This window comes from Tachypleus tridentatus, chromosome 7 (assembly GCF_004210375.1).
Source record: "Tachypleus tridentatus isolate NWPU-2018 chromosome 7, ASM421037v1, whole genome shotgun sequence".
Taxonomy (NCBI): Eukaryota; Metazoa; Arthropoda; class Merostomata; order Xiphosura; family Limulidae; genus Tachypleus; species Tachypleus tridentatus.
In genome coordinates, this window is record NC_134831.1 from 122615809 (window position 1) to 122636751 (window position 20943).

The following is a 20943-nucleotide window of genomic DNA, read 5'->3' on the forward strand; positions in this document are numbered from 1 at the left end:
GTTTATGTCATTATTCCACATTCTTAGTTTTAGTTATTAAACATTGTTCATGTGTATTTTCTGTTATCAACAACTTGTAAGGATCGTCAAAAACTGAAATGTTAGATTAATAGTGAGGTAAACAATTACAATTGTTGAGTTGATGGCTGCAGTAAAAGAAAAACATTGACATAATCTCCACAATAATGAATCATTGAAAAACATCATCTCCACAATATAGAAACATTGAAAAACACCATCTCCACAATATAGAAACATTGAAAAACATCATCTACACAATAATGAAACATTGAAAACATCATTTCTACAATAATGAAACATTGAAAACATTATCTCCACAATACCGAAACATTGAAAAACATTATCTCCACAATACCGAAATATTTAAAACGTCATCTCCACAATAATGAAACATTGAAAAACACCATCTTCACAATACCGACACATTAGAAAACGTCATTTCCACAACAACGAAACATTGAAAACGTCATCTGTACAATACCGAAACATTGAAAAACATCATGCCCACAAGAATGAAACACTGGAAAACGTCATCTTCACAATAATGACACATTCAAAAACATAATCTCCACAATAATGAAATATTGAAAAACATCATCTCCACAATACCAAAACATTGAAAAATACCATCTCCACAACAATGATACAATACAATACTGAAATACTGACTTATACAATTTTTACGTTATTGAAATAATAAATAATAAGATTCCTAAATACTGAAATATTGACTAACACAATTTTCACATTATTGAAATAATAAATAATAAGATCCCTACAATACCAAAATACTGACTAACACAATTTTCACGTTATTGAAATAATAAATAATAAGATTCCTACAATACTGAAATACTGACTCACACAATTTTCACATTATTGAAATAATAAATAATAAGATTCCTACAATACTGAAATACTGACTAGCACAATTTTCACATTACTGAAATAATAAATAAGATTCAAAATATAATATATACACCATTGAAATATTGAATAATGAGATTCATACAATACGGAAATATTGAAAACTCAATATCCACATTACTGGAACAATGAATAACATGACCTTTATACCACTGAAACTCTAAAAATAGTTATGGAATGGAGAGGTTCCTCTTAAGTTATCAAAATCGTTTATCATTGCGTTACTTCAATCTTTCAAGTGCCAACGATCAACTAATTCCTAAGAGAAAAATCTAATATTATTCAAAGGACGCAGACTTGGTCTCTGTGATAATTTTCTGTATGATTATTTTTTCTTTTCGCAATTCTCTTAGGGAAGCGAGCTCGCCTACTTATTATAAGTGCATGGGTTCTCAGTGCCATCGCATCTGCTCCTTCTCTGTTCCTCTACAAAGAATCCAAGAAAAGTGGCAAGTTTCAATGCTGGGCAGAACTTCAACCTTGGCAGTGGAAAATCTACTTCACCCTGGTGGCCATTTCCGTTTTTTTTCTCCCAACGATTATCATTTCTATTTGTTATGCTGTTATCGTTTGGACTATCTGGGCCAAAAGTGGACCAATAAATTATTCAAAGCAAAAGAGAACAACTTTTTTGTCTAAAGGTGCACAATTTCTTTTTATACAAAGTAATTTCACGAATTAATCCTAAACAAAGTGCAATATAAATAGAATTATCATAAGTGCAATGTTAGAACCGTTTTCAAAATTTCAATGTAATTCAAACACAAAACGTCAAACTTTTAAATATTAACACTAATATATCCTGAATTTTGGCAGTTTTTTGTGTTGTAGTCTCATAACTTTTATAATAGGTTAGAAAGCCGTCGTGAGGCCTTCTGGCAGATAAGAGGTAAGTAAGTATAAGGACTCGTAATGCTAAGACATTGATACGGGTCTAAGACATAATACAGGTATAAAGAAAGAATTCTTAACATTCTTTTATTGCTGAAATTTCCTTCCAAAACCATCAAGTAAACCTTCTATGTAAGACACTTTTCATCATGTGGTTATGTATTTGCTTGTATTTAATTTACCTTTCATGATTTACAAACAAATATTGATTTGTGTATGTACATCGTAACTTACCGTTATGTTCGACTTGCGATATCTGCAAGGCTAAATCTTCCCTCCAATGAGAGCGAACGAACTCTATCTTTTCACGTGCTCTTCACCATATTTATTTTGCCAATATTTAAAATACTGGTCTATCGTGAACTAATTTTTATTAATAATTACACAAGTTCGGTTAAGCCTAAAGCTTTAAAATAAGCGTTTATATTTATTGTGTATATATATATATATATACATGCGTATCATATCACAACAAGATGTTTTATAAAAATTTATGCTAGAGTTTTAAGTAAGAAGCCGTTAATTCGATAATTAAGTTAATAAGAAAGAGCAATCAAAGTAATTAATAATTAACTGTTAGGCTGCTTTAACCATGGGAATGTTTGCATTTGATGTTTGAAATCTTAGTTAATAGTTTATATTCAAATAGGCCCGGCATGGTCTAGCGAGTAAGGCGACTCGTAATCCGAGGGTCGCGGATTCGCGCAAGCGTCGCGCCAAACATGCTCGCCCTCCCAGCCGTGGGGGCGTTATAATGTGACGGTCAATCTCACTATTCGTTGGTAAAAGAGTAGCCCAATAGTTTGCGGTGGGTGGTGATGACTAGCTGCTTTCCCTCTCGTCTTACACTGCTAAATTAAGGACGGCAAACGCAGATAGCCCTCGACTAGCTTTGTGCGAAATTCCAAAAACAAACAAACAATATTCAAATAAGAACGTGGTTTTTGATTGAATAACATTTTAAATTAGTTATCTTAATAGTGAATAAGTATTTTAATTATCTATATGTAAAAACGGTTCGTTTGGGTTGAGAAAAGTTTTTACGTAGAGGAGTGAACAACGTTTCGACCTTCTTTGGTCATCGTCAGGTTCACAAAGAAAGAGAGAGGTAACTGACCGGAAGCTGACCACATGTTTGAAAGGGGTTGTGTAACTGAGTGTCGGAATGTAGAGGGCGTGCTTAGATGTTTGAATATATCATTTTATATTAATTATTTTATTTTTATGTTATTTATTTTATTACTTTTAATATAGGTATAAAGGTGTTCCTTTGTATTGGTTTATTTTGGGTTTAAGTTGTTGTATAAGTAAAGTTTCTTTAATTTTGCGTTTGTTTATGTTTGTTTCTTTATTTAGTATTTGAGTGTTTTCTATGGTTATGTTGTGTTTATTTGACTTGCAATGTTGAAAACGTATGAAGGTCACTTTCTTATGTTCTTTGAATCTGGTTTCCATTTTTCTACTTGTTTCTCCAATGTAGAAGTCGTGGCAGTTATCACATTGTATTTTATAAATAATGTTGGTGTGGTGTTTGTCAGTGTAGTTTTTACATAGTATAGACCTCAGTTTTGTGCCTGGTTTTGAATAAATTTGGTATTAACTGGAAAGTCATATTTTGTTACTAGTTTTTGCCAAATGTTGGTTATTTTTCTGCTGATGTCAGGAATATATGGTATGCGGCAGTATATGGTTTCGTGATTTTTACTCGTGAGATATATTTACTTTTCTTGGTTGATTTTGCTTTCTGTCTGGGTGTGTGTGTATAATGTTTTCTACGGTTTGTGCCTCACTTATACAACAAGTTAAGCCCAAGATAAACCAATACAAAGGACCACCTTTATACCCATATTAAAAATAATATACTAAATAATAATAATAAAATAATTAATATAAAATTATATGAACAAACATCTAAGCACGCCCTCTACATTTCGACACTCAGTTACACAAACATGTGATCAGCTACCGGTCAGCTACCTCTTTCTTTCTTTGTGAACCTGACGATGACCGAAGAAGGTCGAAACGTTGTTCGCTCCTCTACGTAAACAGTTTTCTCAACCCAAACGAGCCGTTTTTACATATATATTTTTCTCTACAAGTGGGTTTTCTCGATATCACTGATTTTAGTTATCTGATAACTGTTAAGGTTTGTGTTGAATATTATTCTGTTTCTCTTACCTTTTAAGGTAATTGATATAGTATTAGTACTATGGCTCAGATATGTTTGCAATAAGAATTTGTATATATGTACATAGCAAGGGTTTGGTTTGTTTCTTTTGAATTTCGAGCAAAGCAACACGAGGGCTATCTGCGCCAGCCGTCCCTAATTTTGCAGAGTAAGACTAGATGAAAGGCACCTAGTAATCATCACCCACCGCCAACTCTTGGGCTACTCTTTTACTAACGAATAGTAGGATTGACCGTCACATTTTATAACGCTCCCACGGCTGAAAGGGCGAGCATGTATGGTGTGACGGAGATTCGAACCCGCGAACCTCAGATTACGAATCGAGTGCTTTAACCACCTTCCCATACCGGGTCTGTATAGCAACGGAAACAGAGTTGTAATCACCTAATTAATTACGATGCAAGGCGTAAAATAGGGTACTAAAAATAAAAGAAAAATGCAATTATGTTTGCCAAACCGCATGAGAAAATTAAGGCAAAGCAAAATCAGGAAAAAGAAAAACACTTAATCCTAAATATGAGCTAAATATAAAATAATTTACGATATATATATATTTTATAAACCAATTAACCAAGAAAATTATTAGCGTATGATAGACTCAGAAAGCTGTAAACTCTACTATGAATTCTAATTTGTGTTTTAGCGACAGAACGGTAACTTAAATTAACAAATTAATGTGTTTATGTGAACAATATAATAATCTAGATTTTTTTACATTTGATATTTTGTTTTTAGCTTTACAATCAAGAAAAGTGAACTTCTCAAATAAATATACAAAATGCATCTTTACCACACGCTCCCTAGTGACACAGTGGTATGTCTGTGGTCTCACACCGCTAGAATCCGAGTTTCGACACCCGTGGTGAGCAGAGTTGAGACAATCCATTGTGTAGCTTTGTGCTAAATTACAAATATGCTCACCTCCCCAATGGCACAGCGGTATGTCTGCATGCTCACACCGTTACAAACTGGGTTTCGATACCCGTGATGAGCAAAGCACAAATAGCTCAGTGTTTAATTCCTTATAAAGAATCAATCAGACAAATAATTTTTATGTAACAAATCATTACCACAGGGAGAGCTCTACAGAATGTGTCCTTTTGACACAAACAGTTCAATGTAAAAAAAAATACCAGATGTATAACTCTACAGGATGAATCTTTACCACATCTATAACTCTACAGGATGAATTTTTACCATATGTATAACTCTACAGCATAAATCTTTATTACATGTATAACTCTACAGGATGAATCTTTATTACATGTATAACTCTGCAGGATGAATCTTTATTACATGTATAACTCTGCAGGATGAATCTTTATTACATGTATAACTCTGCAGGATGAATCTTTACTACATATATAACTCTGCAGGATGAATCTTTATTACATGTATAACTCTGCAGGATGAATCTTTACTACATATATAACTCTACAGGATGAATCTTTACTACATGTATAACTCTACAGGATGAATCTTTATTACATGTATAACTCTACAGAATGAATTTTTACTACATGTATAACTCGACAGGATGAATCTTTACTACATGTATAACTCTACAGGATGAATCTTTATTACATGTATAACTCTACAGGATGAATTTTTACCATATGTATAACTCTACAGGATGAATCTTTATTACATGTATAACTCTACAGGATGAATCTTTATTACATGTATAACTCTACAGGATGAATCTTTATTACATGTATAATTCTACAGGATGAATCTTTATTACATGTATAACTCTGCAGGATGAATCTTTATTACGTGTATAACTCTGCAGGATGAATCTTTATTACGTGTATAACTCTACAGGATGAATCTTTATTACATGTATAACTCTGCAGGAAGAATCTTTATTACACAAATAATTCTATGTAGTGAATTCTTACCAAACAAAAGCATCCACTGACTGTAGGACTGGAAACAAAACAAGAATGTATTTTTACAAGTTATTGAAAACAAACAAACAAAAACTTATTTGTGTACACATCTTGACTGCAACCTACCAACTTTTCTTACCTGCCAGATGGTACAAGTCTTACGTCATGAGATGTGTTTTAGGCTATACTTACCAGCCTTCTCAATTGTAGCGTTTCTTTCGGTATAAAGTTATAGAGGATACTGTTATGGAGTTTATAGTATACATACTGTTTATAAACAGTAAACTGTGTCTCGTTTCATTACATATTCCCAATGCTTCAGTTTTCTTGTGAATAAACAAAGCTTAGAGAATATAGATGTTCATTTTAAGACCGAAAAGCTAATCTTAAGTCGCATTAACTTTCCTACTTTTAAAGGTCTTGTGGTTAGGGCGCTCGACTCGCAATCTGGTAGTCGAACCTACGTCATCGAACCTACTCGTTCTTTCAGCCATGGGGCTATTATAGTGTGATTTTCAATCTCACTGTTCGCTGATAAACGAGTAGCCCAAACATTGGAGGTAGGGGGGGGGTGATGACTAGCTGCTTTCCTTTTATTCTTTCACTGCCAAGTTAGGGACAACTAGTGCAGATAGACCTCGTGTAACTTTGTGCGAAATACAAAAGAAGACAAAACAATTTCTGTATTTAGATTATTTTGTTGAAAAGACTTTACAATAATTTTGAAGACACTTTTATATGAAGAAGTAATAATTGCAGTGTTTTGAAGAGCAGCTAAAGATGTCACATAGAAACTTTAATATCAAGAAGTTACAAAAACATACGGAATCTCTCACTAAAAAAGAAAAATTTTCTGATAGAAATAGATATATTACAAAAAATAAAATAATAGTTATTTCGATTTAATTTAACTTTACTAGAAAAGAGAAAGAGGTATGGTTTGTTTCTTAAGAAGAAAAGCAAAACATTAACGAGCTCAGCGATAATCTGCAAGTGAAAGAAAAGGAAAAATAAAATTTGAAATATACCTTTCAGTAACAAATACAATTTAGCAAAGATTTTTGTGTAAAGATACCTTTCAGTAACACATACAATTTAGCAAAACTTTTTGTGTGAAGATACCTTTCAGTAACAAATACAATTTAGCGAAGATTTTTGTGTAAAGATACCTTTCAGTAACAAATACAATTTAGCAAAAATTTTTGTGTGAAGATATCTTTCAGTAACAAATACAATTTAGCGAAGATTTTTGTGTAAAGATACCTATCAGTAACAAATACAATTTAGCGAAGATTTTTGTGTGAAGATACCTTTCAGTAACAAATACAATTTAGCAAAAATTTTTGTGTGAAGATATCTTTCAGTAACAAATACAATTTAGCGAAGATTTTTGTGTAAAGATACCTATCAGTAACAAATACAATTTAGCAAAACTTTTTGTGTGAAGATACCTTTCAGTAACAAATACAATTTAGCGAAGATTTTTGTGTAAAGATACCTTTCAGTAACAAATACAATTTAGCAAAAATTTTTGTGTGAAGATATCTTTCAGTAACAAATACAATTTAGCGAAGATTTTTGTGTAAAGATACCTTTCAGTAACAAATACAATTTAGCAAAGATTTTTGTGTGAAGATACCTTTCAGTAACAAATACAATTTAGCAAAAATTTTTGTGTGAGGATACCTTTCAGTAACAAATACAATTTAGCAAAGATTTTTGTGTGAAGATACCTTTCAGTAACAAATACAATTTAGCAAAGATTTTTGTGTTAAGATACCTTTCAGTAACAAATACAATTAAACAAAGAGAAAGAGACAATTTGACAACAGTAAAACGTTTTGAAAAGTTTAATTACAATCTGAGGATAATGTGTTTTATCATTAATGGTGGCTTGTATTAATGTCTGACAGTAGAAAAAATAATAATTATAAGTTTCTTATAAGTACAAAGTTGTAACTGGTTCCTGTAATTTTCAGGAAACACAATGGAGTGCAGGATGCCCGTTAGTGAAGGAGAGCATCGAAGAGTGAGTTCCAGGGGGATCATCCCTCGGGCGAAAGTGAAAACAGTTAAGATGACGATAGTTATAGTCCTTGGTAATGAGCTTTCTATTTGATTAGTTTTAAGAAAACTGTGTCGACTAAACCATTCTTTAATTATAGTTCTCGGTAATGAGCTTTCTGTTTGATTAGTTTTAAGACAACTGTGTCGACTAAACGATTCTTTAATTATAGTTCTTGGTAATGAGCTTTCTGTTTGATTAGTTTTAAGACAACTGTGTCGACTAAACCATTCTTTAATTATAGTTCTCGGTAATGAGCTTTGTGTTTGATTAGTTTTAAGACAACTGTGTCGACTAAACCATTCTTTAATTATAGTTCTCGGTAATAAGCTTTGTGTTTGATTAGTTTTAAGACAACTGTCTCGACTAAACCATTCTTTAATTATAGTTCTCGGTAATAAGCTTTGTGTTTGATTAGTTTTAAGACAACTGTCTCGACTAAACCATTCTTTAATTATAGTTCTCGGTAATAAGCTTTCTGTTTGATTAGTTTTAAGACAACTGTCTCGACTAAACCATTCTTTAATTATAGTCCTTGGTAATGAGCTTTCTGTTTGTCCTTGGAAGAGAGCTTTCTGTTTGATTAGTTTTAAGACAACTGTGTCGACTAAACCATTACTTAATTATAGTTTTTGGTAATGAGCTTTCTGGTTGATTAGTTTTAAGACAACTGGGTCGACTAAACCATCTTCAATTATAGTCCTTGGTAATGAGCTTTTTATTTGATTAGTTTTAAGACAACTGGGTCGACTAAACCATCTTCAATTATAGTCCTTGGTAATGAGCTTTTTATTTGATTAGTTTTAAGACAACTGTGTCGATTAAACCATTCTTTAATTATAGTCATTGGTAATGAACTTTCTGTTTGTCCTTGGTAATGAGCTTTCTGTTTGTCCTTGGTAATGAGCTTTCTGTATGTCCTTGGTAATAAGCCTTCTGTTTGTCCTTGGTAATGAACTTTCTGTTTGTCCTTGGTAATGAGCTTTTGATTAGTTTTAACTGTCCTGTATGTCTTCTTGGTAATTGGTAGAGCTTTCTGTTTGTCCTTGGTAATGAGCTTTCTGTTTGTCCTTGGTAATGAACTTTCTGTTTGTCCTTGGTAATGAGCTTTCTGTTTGTCCTTGGTAATGAGCTTTCTGTTTGTCCTTGGTAATAAGCCTTCTGTTTGTCCTTGGTAATAAGCCTTCTGTTTGTCCTTGGTAATGAACTTTCTGTTTGTCCTTGGCATTGAGCTTTCTGTTTGATTAGTTTTAACACAACTGTGTCGACTAAACCATTCTTTAATTATAAGCCTAAGATACCAAAATATCCAAACGTATACCGTTATCTGTTTATACACATGTTACTCAGGTTGTTTAAATATAACTTGCCGTACGTGTTTAGTTATTTATCACGCAACGTTTAATGTGGCAAAAAAGACTTTTTCCAAACACATTTATCATACACCAACTGGTTCTTCGTGAGCTACAACATGTCTGTGATTATTTAATGTTAATCTGAAATGTAAGTTTCATCAGTCTTAGGAAAGGAAGGTGTTTACCTTATTTTTTAAGTTTCTTATGCGACTTAGTTACAAAAAAAGAAAGAGTTCTCCGCTAGGATAGCGATAAATCTGCGGAGTTTGCAATATTAGGGCTCGATTCATTTCGGTGGACACAGCAGATAGCCCGATGTGGCTTTTATATCAGAAAAACAAACACAAATATTAAAAACAAACTATTCGTAAGTCACTCAGACGCAGACACACTAAAAACAGGTGTAAATGTATTATGTTAATTTAGAATTTAATTTTCGTCAGATTGCAGATTATCGAGTTTCAAAAAAACACTTTCTTATGTATGTTCTGATAATGATATATATATATATATACACACATTTTGGAGTTAAAAACGTCACCTTAGATGTGATATCGTTTATTATTGGGAATCTGAAAAGATACGTTTCCTTTTTAAAAACTTCTTACAGGAAACTAGTTTCATCAAGAGGCCAAGCATGGCCAGGTGGGTTAAGGCGTTCGACTCGTAATCCGAGGGTCGCGGGTTCGATTCTCCATCACACCAAATATACTCGCCCTTTCACCGTGGGGGCGTTATAAAGTGACGGCCAATCCCACTATTCGTTGGTAAAAGAGTAGCCCAAGAGTTGGCGGTGGGTCGTGATGACTAGCTGCCTTCCCTCTAGTCTTACACTGCTAAATTAGGAACGGCTAGCGCAGATAGCCTTCGTGTAGCTTTGCGTGAAATTCAAAAAACAAAGGAAACAAACATGTTGTCTGATCTCATTTCTTTTTATCAACTTTTCAAGATATGTAATACTGCCTAAATCTTCTTTACTGAAAACCGAAGAAAGAAACATTTAATAATCTAGCTATCTCATAATCATCAGATAATAGCCCTCCTTTATCACCCTTCAGAGGTCCTATCCTTACTGCAACATTTTCTTTACCCTTAAAGCATTTAAAGAAATCCTTAATGTTAATTTTTACATTTTCAACCAACCTTTCCTCATACATTCTTTCTGATGTCTTAATTTTCCGTTTCACCAACTTACTTTATCTCCTATATCTCTTATCGTACCAGTCAGTTTAAGTTCTTCAATTTGTCATGCTTTTCTTTGATTTTATCTTTTAAACTCTTTGTGAGCCAACCTGGAGTGTTTTACTTGAATCTACCCTTTCCATTCTATAAGGAACGTTTCTCTTAAATATTTAACATTTTCTTTAAAAATTTTCCACATCTGATCAGTATATCCAAATACCTCAATTGCCATTTCACAACAGATAATTCTTGTCGTATTCCTTTAAAGGCTACTTTTTGGAAACTTGTAACCAAGACATAATTATTCCTTATTTCCATTATTATGTTCCATTTCTCCTACACTTGTTGATGACTTCGCTATTTCTGTTTATTCTTACATATATATATTTACAATATTCATATAGCTATTAGTGGTACAAAGTGTGTATCAGGTCATGCCTTAAGTAATGTGCAATTTCAGGTTCAGTAAAAGAGAAAGGATTTCAAACGCTTTTAATGTTATTTAATCAAAAATGTATGTTACATTATTATCAATTACTTCCTGCCAACGATTCACAAGCTTCTGAATGTCACTTCTATAAAATTATCGAGATTTGGAGAAAAAGAATGTATGGAGGGTAGTTTTGACATCTTTATGTGTTCCAACCTCTGGAAAATGTGGATTTTTTTTCCTGGTCTAGCTCTTCAATCTTTGCAGATGTGATCCTTGTTGTATGGGATCGTGTATTATCTTGGTGTAACACAACACCTTTACGACTGATCAAAGCAGGCCTCTTTTCTTTCAGTGTAACATTCAAGTGCTCTAACTGTGGACAATAGAAGTCTGATGTAATCGTTACACTGAGTGGCAGCAACTCAAAGTGGATCACACCAACAATATCGAATGTTAACCGAATGCTTAACAAGACTTTCCTAGGTTTGAAGTCCATTTTGGGTTGTGCTTTAACCAGTTTACTTGCACTGAGCCATTGTCTGCGGTGCTTAACATTTTTATAAAGTGTTCCTTATTCATCTCCAATCGCTAACATGTCCAAAAAAGGTGAGTTACGTTTACAAGAGTGCAGATAAATGCAAATGTCTACTTTTGCTCTAATACTGGCTTCTGTTAAGTCATGGGGAATCCATTTTCCAAGTTTTGACACCTTTCCAAACTGTTGCAGATTATGGTAAATTGTTGAATGGGTTGAATTAAGCTTCTGTGCTAGTTCCTTAACTGCTACAGCACAATATTCATCAAGTGCAGCCAGCAGTAAGTCATCATTAAACTCAACAGGACGACCTAAACGTGGTGCATCACTTAAGCTGTAGTCACATGATCTGAACTTCTGTAACCACCTTCGACATTTTCTATCATTGAGAGACTCCACACCATAAACACCTTGAATGTTTCATGTAGTTTCTGCTGCACTATTGTCTTTTTTAAACTCATAAAGCATTATATACCTGATGTGTTCCTCAGACACATCCATTTTCACAAGGGTTTATTTGATTAATGATCTGAAAAAGTGGAGTTGGGTTAGTTTCTTTAATTTGTCTGAACATTTTTATACACGTCCTACTACATATTGTAATAATTAAAGCCTTCTACCAAGACAGAAATGATGATGTACTTTCTGTATTAAATTTTCGGACATAACTTGTGGAATAACCTGAGAGAAATACAAAGCTAAAACATGCGTTATCTGATAATTATGACAACGTTCTCTTTAACAATATCTGTTTATGATGTTATGTGTTATACAGAGTTCGTTAGATAGATTATAGTCGTTTAGTAGCTGTACAGAAGCTATTGTGGGAACGAACTTGTTATATTAATTGTTATTTAATAAAATTTTACTTCACGTGTTCATTCTGGGCAATTGTTATATTGATTGTTTTCCAATAATATTTTGTTTCAAGTGTTTATTCTGTGCTGGAGTCCATATTTCGTCTACGATTTACTTCAAGTGTTCGGCTATATTAAACACAATCAGACTACCATTGCAGTGTCAACATTTGTTCAAAGTCTAGCGCCCCTCAACAGTGCAGCAAACCCTATCATCTACTGTTTCTTCACAACTACGCTGTACCGGAACCTACGGTAAGTGGCATAGAACAGATTCTAAAGAGTTCAAAATCCTATCATAGGCATAGCTATTATTTATTGTTTATTTACTTTTCTTTTGTACCAGAACCACAACTTTATGTCTTCTTCACTACTATGATGTATTAGATCCTAAAATATGTAGTCAACAGCTATGTTTTGTTAAACACTACACTGTACCTGAACCTACATTAGGTAGTCAACAGTTATGTTTTGTTAAACACTACACTGTACCTGAACCTACATTAGGTAGTCAACAGCTATGAGTTGTTAAACGTTAGATTGTACCTGAACCTACATTAGGTAGTCAACAGCTATGATTTGTTGAACGCTAGATTGTACCTGAACCTACATTAGGTAGTCAACAGCTATATTTTGTTTCAATACTACGTTATTCCTCAGCTTACAGGATCTAAATGTAATAGTTAGTGTTTCAAACTGTTAAACTGAAAAATGCCATACTGTAGATATATTAAATCGTTCGTTGTTTGTTTATTATTGGATCCCAGTAAAGCACCTTCAATATAAAATCAATTACAATTCAAAATGTACATCAGTTCAATTACTAAAGCGCATATTTCTTTGTTTATACTCTAACTTAGCACTCGCTATGACAGACAGAATCAGTCGCATACTTTAACGAAACGTACCTTAACTAATATATTAATATGATGTTACAATTTGGCAAGTGGTAAGGTCGTTCGACTCATAATCTGAGGGTTATGGATTCGAATCCCCGGCACACTAAATATGCTCGCCTGTTCAGCTGTAGGGACGTTATATAGCGGTAAATCGAACTATTCGTTGAAATTAAAAAACAAACAAACAATTTGGCAATTATCACTGCAAACCAAATATTACAATCTGGCAACTATCAAAACAAACTTGATGTTACAATACGGCAATTATCACTGCAAACCTAATGTTACAATCTGGCAATTACCACGTTGTACCCTCATGTTCCCATTAACAAAATAAAGTTAGACCTTTTCTTGATTTGCTATTGTTCACTTTCTCTTTCGAAGTATACTTGAAATTCTATTGATCTAAACATTCTAAAAAAAAATGTATTGTAAACATATCATGGTATGTGACCAACTGAAGATTTCATTTATTTCGTGTAATAAATCAAAACTTGTCAAACCCTAAAATGTAATTGTTTCATAAACTGGTGATCTAAAGTGATAGTTGTATGTTATTTCTACCTTATTATCATGTATGATATTGGATATTATATTATCATAAATTATTATTTTCATCGCATATCTCACATACCTTTGATCTCGTAAGTTTTTATCTGTTCCTTCTGATTGCTAGCATGACTTACAAACTCTTGAAGGTGATTTTGTACAGAAAATATCGAATTCTATTGCAAATCATTTCCATTCCTTGCATTACAGTCTTGGGAATTTACACGCAGAAGTATCGTTTACCATAGAGTTAACGTATTTCTGAGTACACATGGTAAAATAAGTGAAAAAAACCAACTCATGTCCGAACATAATGTTCTGTTTTATAGTGATAGCCTAATGATGTTTACAATATATGTTAAAAATACAACAATATATTAACCAAAAGAAGGAATAAAAACGCTCTTAGTATAAATATGTGATTTGTTACTCTGGTGTAATCTTTTAATAAGAGAACGGTTTAGAGGAAACATAACAATACTCCACCTATACAGTTTAGAGGAAACATAACAATACTCCTCCTATACGGTTTAGAGGAAACATAACAATACTCCACCTATACGGTTTAGAGGAAACATAACAATACTCCACCTATACAGTTTAGAGGAAACATAACAATACTCCACCTATACGGTTTAGAGGAAACATAACAATACTCCACCTATACGGTTTAGAGGAAACATAACAATGCTCCACCTATACGGTTTAGAGGAAACATAACAATACTCCACCTATACAGTTTAGAGGAAACATAACAATGCTCCACCTATACGGTTTAGAGGAAACATAACAATACTCCACCTGTACAGTTTAGAGGGAACATAACAATACTCCACCTGTACAGATTAGAGGAAACATAACAATGCTCCACCTATACGGTTTAGAGGAAACATAACAATACTCCACCTATACGGTTTAGAGGAAACATAACAATACTCCACCTATACGGTTTAGAGGAAACATAACAATACTCCACCTATACGGTTTAGAGGAAACATAACAATACTCCACCTATACAGTTTAGAGGAAACATAACAATACTCAACCTATACGGTTTAGAGGAAACATAACAATACTCCACCTATACAGTTTAGAGGAAACATAACAATACTCCACCTATACAGTTTAGAGGAAACATAACAATACTCCACCTATACAGTTTAGAGGAAACATAACAATACTCCACCTATACGGTTTAGAGGAAACATAACAATACTCCACCTATACGGTTTAGAGGAAACATAACAATACTCCACCTATACGGTTTAGAGGAAACATAACAATACTCCACCTATACAGTTTAGAGGAAACATAACAATACTCATCCTATACGGTTTAGAGGAAACATAACAATACTCCACCTATACAGTTTAGAGGAAACATAACAATACTCCACCTATACAGTTTAGAGGAAACATAACAATACTCCACCTATACGGTTTAGAGGAAACATAACAATACTCCACCTATACGGTTTAGAGGAAACATAACAATACTCCACCTATACGGTTTAGAGGAAACATAACAATACTCCACCTATACAGTTTAGAGGAAACATAACAATACTCAACCTATACGGTTTAGAGGAAACATAACAATACTCCACCTATACAGTTTAGAGGAAACATAACAATGCTCCACCTATACGGTTTAGAGGAAACATAACAATACTCCACTTATACAGTTTAGAGGAAACATAACAATACTCCACCTATACAGTTTAGACGAAACATAACAATACTCCACCTATACAGTTTAGAGGAAACATAACAATACTCCACCTATACGGTTTAGAGGAAACATAACAATACTCCACCTATACGGTTTAGAGGAAACATAACAATACTCCACCTATACGGTTTAGAGGAAACATAACAATACTCAACCTATACGGTTTAGAGGAAACATAACAATACTCCACCTATACAGTTTAGAGGAAACATAACAATAATCCACCTATACAGTTTAGAGGAAACATAACAATAATCCACCTATACAGTTTAGAGGAAACATAACAATACTCCACCTATACGGTTTAGAGGAAACATAACAATACTCCACCTATACGGTTTAGAGGAAACATAACAATACTCAACCTATACGGTTTAGAGGAAACATAACAATACTCCACCTATACAGTTTAGAGGAAACATAACAATAATCCACCTATACAGTTTAGAGGAAACATAACAATACTCCACCTATACAGTTTAGAGGAAACATAACAATACTCCACCTATACAGTTTAGAGGAAACATAACAATACTCCACCTATACGGTTTAGAGGAAACATAACAATACTCCACCTATACGGTTTAGAGGAAACATAACAATACTCCACCTATACGGTTTAGAGGAAACATAACAATACTCCACCTATACAGTTTAGAGGAAACATAACAATACTCCACCTATACGGTTTAGAGGAAACATAACAATACTCCACCTATACGGTTTAGAGGAAACATAACAATGCTCCACCTATACGGTTTAGAGGAAACATAACAATACTCCACCTATACAGTTTAGAGGAAACATAACAATGCTCCACCTATACGGTTTAGAGGAAACATAACAATACTTTACCTGTACAGTTTAGAGGGAACATAACAATACTCCACCTGTACAGTTTAGAGGAAACATAACAATACTCCACCTATACAGTTTAGAGGAAACATAACAATACTCCACCTATACGGTTTAGAGGAAACATAACAATACTCCACCGAAACGGTTTAGAGGAAACATAACAATACTCCACCTATACGGTTTAGAGGAAACATAACAATACTCCACCGAAACGGTTTAGAGGAAACATAACAATACTCCACCTATACGGTTTAGAGGAAACATAACAATACTCCACCGAAACGGTTTAGAGGAAACATAACAATACTCCACCTATACGGTTTAGAGGAAACATAACAATATTCCACCTTTTTCGGTTTAGAGGAAACATAACAATATTCCACCTATACGGTTTAGAGGAAACATAACAATACTCCACCTATACGGTTTAGAGGAAACATAACAATACTCCACCTATGTTTTAAATCAGGCGAACTTTCCCATGTTCTGAAATCTTCTTTTAACAAATTATTTTTGAGCATGGGTTTGATGTTTGTTATATCTTTTAATATGTGTTAAATATTAATACAAACTTTCATAAGTCATTCCAGTCACTTTCATTATGTTCACAATATCAACTGACGGCATACTTTGACAACACTATTGTGTTATAGTCGACAGGAAGTATTGTAAATACTACTGAACATTGTAACGTTGTTGCAGATGAATAGGCCTTTGCCACCAGTACTGTAGCATTATTTTCGTCTCCACATTTTTGTAAAGAGTACTGAACATAGTAGCGGTATTAATTGTTAGTAGGCTCTTATGAACAGTATCTTAAGAGTGGAACTTAACACACACACACACAAACTAAAATAAGTTAAGTTTAATCCCTTCCGTGTCAAACTTTATTTGGAAATGAGCTAAAAGAAAGTCATGTTTTCTTTCGTTTTTTACACCCTATGTTTATATGTTAGGTCTCCAAATTTCTTATAGAAATATTTTCGTCACTTACCAGTTGTATAGAATTTCACTCTAAGAAATTATGTTGGTATGTTATCATTTCTTTTTTGACACATTTTGTCGAACTCAGAGAAAATACTAATGAACTTTTACTCTAAGTCCTTCATGTATAATAATGACTTCGATTTAATATCGATAAATTATTGTTTTTTACTTTTTTATATATTAACTTATTACAGGAAATTACCGTTCTGCAACTGGCTTGCAAAAAACATCTGTGTTTGCTTTCCATCGATGCAGCGCCCTCTATTAGACACCACAGTTTACAGAACATCGGAAAACACCATGACAGAGTCGTTAACCAAGTCATACCGACGGAATTCTGGGTCTCAATTTTCGCTAAAATGCAACCCATCTAATGATGTCATACTTAAGCGACACATAGTGGACAAGAATGGAACAAGAAATAACTTCTTAAGAAATAATCAAAATCAAACCTGTTCAAATGTCTAATATTTTCAACACGTTACTGTATTTATCTAGCTGTTTAGCGTCTAGCTCTGTTAATGGAATGTTCAGTGGGCTTCTGTCATAAAATATTGGACTATATTTACATGTTGTAGATGGTACCTTAACCCGAATCAAACATCTAAGTTTTTTCATAAAGTAGTGTGTTACACGTTTCCTTAAATTTCAAAGTTGAAACACAACGTTAAGTAGGATATCGAGAATAGCTTGTGATCTAAAGAACACAAATGTTGAGAGAGTGGTATTTAATTTTGAATGTTATACTGTGAGCCTAACAAATAAAAAGTAAAGACAATTATGAGATTTGCTTATCGTCTTCACCAAGTTCAGAACGTATTCGTACGCCATGAGAGAAGTAGTGCGTTCCTTTTTGTTTTTCTCTTTATTGTTTTACTCATTGAACTATAAAATACCACAATATTTATGAGCATATTTCTTTTTCGTGAAATATCTTTCGATCTTTAGTTAGCCCTGAAAGTATTTTCATCCATTACATGCGTGTTAACATTGAACATGATATAACAACGGTATATGTGATACTACTATTATTTACAAGAGCTTATAAAGGGTTAATAATACGGTATAGTGTTCAAAACACACGCACTGTTTGACAGCAATAAGTAGTCACAGGTGTAGTGAATAAGAATATAATTATAGAACGTTTCGGAATATACACATCCTATCTTCAGCATGTAAAAAAATATATATAATTACAAACAATCAGTTGAATGTTAATCGAAAGTTTGTGCATTCCGGTAAATACTTGTAAGTGTAATGTTAAAAATCGAAGTAGAGAGGGGGGTAATACCCCCCCCCCCGAGTGAACTTGTGTATAATGTAGAACCACCACAAACACATTAATAAAAGTATCTAAACAGCTAGCGGTACCCGGCATGGCCAAGTGGGTTAGGGCGTTCGACTCATAATATAAGGGTTGCGGGTTCGAATCACGGTCGCACCAAACATGCTCGCCCTTTCAGCCGTGGGGTCGTTATAATGTGACGGTCAATCCCACTATTTGTTGGTAAAAGAGTAGCCCTAGTTGGCGGTGGGTGGTGATGACTAGCTGCCTTCCCTCTAGTCTTACACTGCTAAATTAGGGACGGCTAGCGTAGATATCCCTCATGTAGCTTTGTGCAAAATTAGAAAAAAACAACCAAGACAGCTAGCGGGAAAAATTAGAATCAACTAAGTAGAAGTTATTATTCAAGCTAGAAAGATTTTTATTAATAAATAGATTACCTCTGTGATTGTATTTTTCATTCTGGACTCGTTTTCCGCTTCATGGATATGTTACGAACACTATGTGGATTATTGTACAGTAATAAATTGGATAACGAAATTGAATTTTTAATTAAATTTGTGATATAATCATCATACCATACTTTAAATTTAGTTGTTGTTGTTTTTGTAATTTAATAATACATTTTTTCAGCATTAAAATATAGCATCTCATCAACTCGAAGATTAGTTCATACTTATTTGCCGCCGGGTGGCTCTGAAATAAGCTTGATGTGATTATAGTGATAAAAATCTGGGTTCGAACCTCCCTAAAAGTTGTGGGGAAAAGGCTGATAATTTTGTGTGAATTTTTGCTTGCACATAAACAAACAAATCTACTAATTTTGAAACCAAGCATCGTATAGGACTAGTTTTAACTAAAATAAAATTTATTTTTGGTCTGAATCAATGAGATACAAGCAAATATTAAGGACCAAAAGTTTGCACACGTTCTAACGAAACTCTCTCTTATCACCGTTGTTAAGGAAACATGTAGTTCTTATTAACAAGACCTGAAATAATTTGCAGTCCTTTCGTACAGCCAGTAGACAAAGGATATGCTATTATTATCTAGCAGTGTTCAGTTAACACGTGACACAGTTACTTAATTAAATTGCAAAGTGTGAAAGACAAATTACTTATCAGAAGCGATTATCATTTAGTTATAAGATGAGGCTGGCACATAAGACAAGTCGTGTTGATAATCGCTCTTTTTTAAATGAAAGGATTTCAAGGACGCAAACAGACATCAGAATGTCTGGTTCTTCTAAGCATAACAATTCAGTGATTTTACTGCAATTTTTTGATTAATTAAAAAGGACACGTAAGTTATTATTTTTCTATTAAATAAACAAAGATTTCCTTCTTTTTTGTTAAATACAAGGTAGAATTTTCTTATTTTTATTAAATAAACTGTCCCTCGCTGTTACAGCAGTAAGTTTGCTAATTTACAACGTTAAAATTATGGATTCGATTCTTCTCGATGGACTCAGCAGATAGCCCAATGTTGCTTTGCTATAAAAAAACATACACACACATTAAATAAACTAGAATTTCTTTCTTTCTATTAAATAAACTGGAATTTTTGTAAATTCCACTTTTATGATTTGTTTATTTCTTTCTTTAAACATGTTTAGCTCACACTCAGCTGTAAATATTTTAAGGATTTGTTAGTTTTTTAACTTGTACATTTCTCGGTTTTAGGACAAGCGAAACGTAGAGGCGAAGCAGATAACGTCACAGATAAATAACTCTTAACTCTTCTGTTTCCTGGTGTTAAGCACAACTGAGATATACACTGTAGCAATAAGTTAAATACAAATTAACTATATCTTGTAACAATACAACTGCGTCATTTCTCTGGTGGAAAAGAAGAGAAGTCTTTAACACATTTGTACAAAACTGCATAATGCTATACGTAGATTTCTAATGATGTCCATTCCGTGTAGACAACAGAGGAAGCCCGGGTGTGGCCTAATCGTTTGCATGCCGGATTTTAAACCAAATAATTTGTTGTTCGCTTTCAATTACTGCACTTCGGGGCATTGAGCGTGTTATAAAAACAACAGTAAACTACCATTATTCGATTTCAGTAACCTAAGAATTTACGGTGGGTGCCATAAAGTAGCTGCCTTATCTTTGGTCTATTAGCACGAAACTAGTAACAGATAGGACTGTGTGGCTTTGCGCGAACATCCGAAACAACAAATAAAAACTAGAGGGAGCTTATTCAATATCAGATAATGTTTATGTACCTTAGACATGCGTGAGAAATGTGTTTAAATTATTGCTGTTTATAATCAGGTAATC

At 33.5% G+C, this 20943-nt stretch overlaps 1 protein-coding gene across 1 annotated transcript in view; it reads left to right on the plus strand.

Moving 5' to 3' along the window:
* LOC143256517 (cardioacceleratory peptide receptor-like) overlaps positions 1–19089 on the plus strand; it is a 70961-nt gene extending 51872 nt beyond the window's left edge. Inside the window, exons 5-8 of the mRNA XM_076513849.1 lie at positions 1302–1589; positions 7899–8018; positions 12421–12601; positions 17565–19089. Coding sequence (XP_076369964.1) covers positions 1302–1589; positions 7899–8018; positions 12421–12601; positions 17565–17838 — 863 coding nt within the window. The 3' untranslated portion in view covers positions 17839–19089. The remainder of the gene's footprint in view (positions 1–1301; positions 1590–7898; positions 8019–12420; positions 12602–17564) is intronic.
* The last annotated feature ends 1854 nt before the right edge of the window (positions 19090–20943 follow it).